At 44.3% G+C, this 2,871-nt stretch overlaps 1 protein-coding gene across 1 annotated transcript; it reads right to left on the bottom strand.

Moving 5' to 3' along the window:
• Positions 1 to 866: 866 nt before the first annotated feature.
• LOC102862561 (glutathione S-transferase theta-1-like) lies at positions 867 to 1,469 on the bottom strand. The gene has a single exon (XM_006902952.1). It carries the CDS (start codon positions 1,467 to 1,469, stop codon positions 867 to 869), a length of 603 nt encoding a protein of 200 aa, XP_006903014.1.
• Between the last annotated feature and the right edge of the window lie 1,402 nt (positions 1,470 to 2,871).

Below are 2,871 nucleotides of genomic sequence, written 5' to 3'. Positions count from 1 at the left end.
AAATTGCATAGGAGGAGATTGCTCATCTTCCTCCCAAGGATCAGCATTTAGGTATGCTGTATGCATTTAGGTTGGCAGTGCACCTCCTTACCACAAAACCACCTGAGCTACCTTGGGAGTCTTCCCTTTCAGGCTATGTGACTGAGGTATCTCTTGTGCACCACTCTCTCCATTTATGTTGTCCATTCTTGATTCAGACCCACCACTTTTGCCTTGAAATATTGCACTAGTTGCCAAAGTTGTGTGCCTACTGAAAATGTCCTTTTTCTTGCCCTTTCTATCAAACTAATATCCACAGTACTGTCCCACTTAGTAGGCTGTAAGCTTTTTGAAGACAAGAGTGAATCCCTGTTTTGACTTTAGAACTCTAGCTTCAAGTGCAGTTGGGCATGTCCTTGGTAGCTCACTGCTTACAAGACTATGGGCTCTGGAGTCAAGATTTGGGCATAAAATTACTAGTTATGTGACTCTGGAAAGGTCAGTTCACTTGTTCTTGCCTGTTTTCCCTTTTGTGAAATAAACTCAATATTAGGATTTATATCATGTTTGTTTTTCTTTGTGTAATGGGTTAGATTAGTGTCTGACATACAGTTAGTCTTAACAAAACATTAATGTTTATATTAAACACTTAATATTTACTTGTTTTAATGAATGACTCATTGTTAATTCAGTTTTATTCTACTTTATTATTATGGTCTCAGCATCAAGTAATCCCTGATAGATTCAAAGTTTTTTTTTTTTTTTTATTTTTTTGAGATGAGGGCACATAGTACGTTTATTGTGAGCACAGAGAGCAAAGTGAGCCAGAGGGGAGGAGAGGGCACACAGGGTGGGTAGGGTGAGAGGCACTGGGTCTGGTGAGGCCCTCAGCGGAGTCGCTCCTGCAGACGCTTAACAAGCTCCTGGGCCACCTGGGGGTCCCGGCGGGTCTCCTGGGGGTCCCGTGGCTGGAGCACAAGCTTGTGTGCCTCCTGGACAAGCTCGGGGCCTAGGGCAGCCTCCACACGGGCCCTCCATGCTGACAGGTGGGGTCGGTCTCGGAAGACATCACAGCCTACAGCAGTGGGCCGCATCAGCTCTGAGAACACCACCAGATCAGCCAAGGAGATCTGGTCAGTGGCCAAGAAGGGTCGAGCAGTCAGGACTTTCTGGTCCAGGTGCTCCAGAGATGGCTCCAGCCTCCCCAGCAGGGTCTCCAGCTTCGCCGAGTCCACAGGCTGCCCCGAGAAGTAGGGCAGGAGGGACTTGCACAGGTAGACATTGGTGGCGGGCAGCTGGATGGCACTGTGCTGCCATGCTAGGTACTCATCCACGCGGGCACGGGCCTGCAGCCCTGGCGGGTACCAGTGTTCAGCTGGCTGGAACTTGCGGCTCAAATACAGGAGAATGGCCACACTCTCAGCCAGCCTGAAGTCACCATCCCTAAGGGCAGGCACCTTTCCCAGCGGGTTTTGATCTAAAGAGTACATACTTTTTATAAACCTACTTAAATGCTGAATATGCAGCAGGCATTCAACAACAAATATTTGTTAACAAATATTTGTTAGTTTAATAAATGTTCTTCCCTTGAAACCTCAGAGAGTGGGTTAGGAGACCATTCTCCATGGGTCCCGTACATTGCTGAACACTGTGAGCACCGGGAATGACAAGTCTTTGCCCCAGACTCCCTTTTCAAGGATGTTTGTGCACGGAACAGCCATTGGAAATAGTGTGGTCTCACTGAGGCAAAGGAAAACATATTTGTTCTCCACTAAAATAAAATTTTCCTCTGGGGCAAACACTGGATAAATTTGTTTACAGTTCTTTATTGTAAAAAAAAAAAATTGGCAAGTTTAAACTCGGAGGTTTTCACCTGTACTACAAACCCATTCTGCTGTCAGCATTCATTGTGGACATGATGCCTCATCCTTTAGAAAAAAGGGTGAGAGGCATCCACCCCAACATGAAGCTCATGTTACTTGCTGTGCATCACATAATAACCTCCTTTGTTCCTAACCCAGGAAGCTTATGTCTTCTGCTAGTATCCAGAAAACTGTGGCAGGCTCATTTGCCAGCTTGCAAGTGGGGTAAAATCTTGTTGAGTATGACTCATAGTGAGCCTGTGGACAACGGATCTGAACCCTGTATTATCCTTATCATCCTCATCATCTCTGACACACTTGAGCTCATTTCTGCAGTCACCATGTCAATCCAGCTTGTTGAGCACCTTTCTCTCTTTTGCTGAGCCTGCACCTTTCCAAACATGCTGTCTTTCTACAAAGAATGGCCTCTCCTAACAAAGTAAAATCTTAGACTCTTTAATGCTTGGTATAATATTGGGCCTATTTTATTACTTGCTTGCATGTTGTTCCGATCAAATTAAGAAGTGTAGAGAACTAAGTAAACAAGGACTATAACTTTAAATTACCTATGTATTGAATTTTAGAGGCTTCATTTTTCCTGGTGCCTTTCAGTGTTGTGCAGCGCATAGCCTGCATGACAGAGAGAGCCCAGTGACAGGTGCATACACTTTTTTTTTAAGTTTTTTTCTATGTTTAGATAGAGGATTTGTTCTGAGAAGACATTTCAGATTCTTTCACCTGACTGCACTGCTGAATGAATTTATGTGTTTAAACATTTTCCAGAGGGCTGAATCCAGAGAAGGTGAGCTGAATTAAAGAAAAGTGATTATTAAATTTAAAGCACAGGACATTATGTGCCTCTAACACCTAATGGATGAAGGAACTGAAGAAGTTATCTCCTGAGAAGTGACACTGTTGTTGTGTTGTAATTAGATGATGTCAAAGTCAAGTACTACTCATAGTGAACAGCTGATACGAATCCTGCCCTACCCTGTGTCATCCTCATCATGTCTGACACACTAGAGCCCAT

The sequence above is a fragment of the Elephantulus edwardii genome, unplaced genomic scaffold (assembly GCF_000299155.1).
Source record: "Elephantulus edwardii isolate Elephantulus edwardi_28Jun2011 unplaced genomic scaffold, EleEdw1.0 scaffold00476, whole genome shotgun sequence".
NCBI classification, from domain to species: Eukaryota; Metazoa; Chordata; class Mammalia; order Macroscelidea; family Macroscelididae; genus Elephantulus; species Elephantulus edwardii.
The sequence above is the reverse complement of the archived record's forward strand: the minus strand, read 5'-3'. Positions and strand labels throughout refer to the sequence as shown.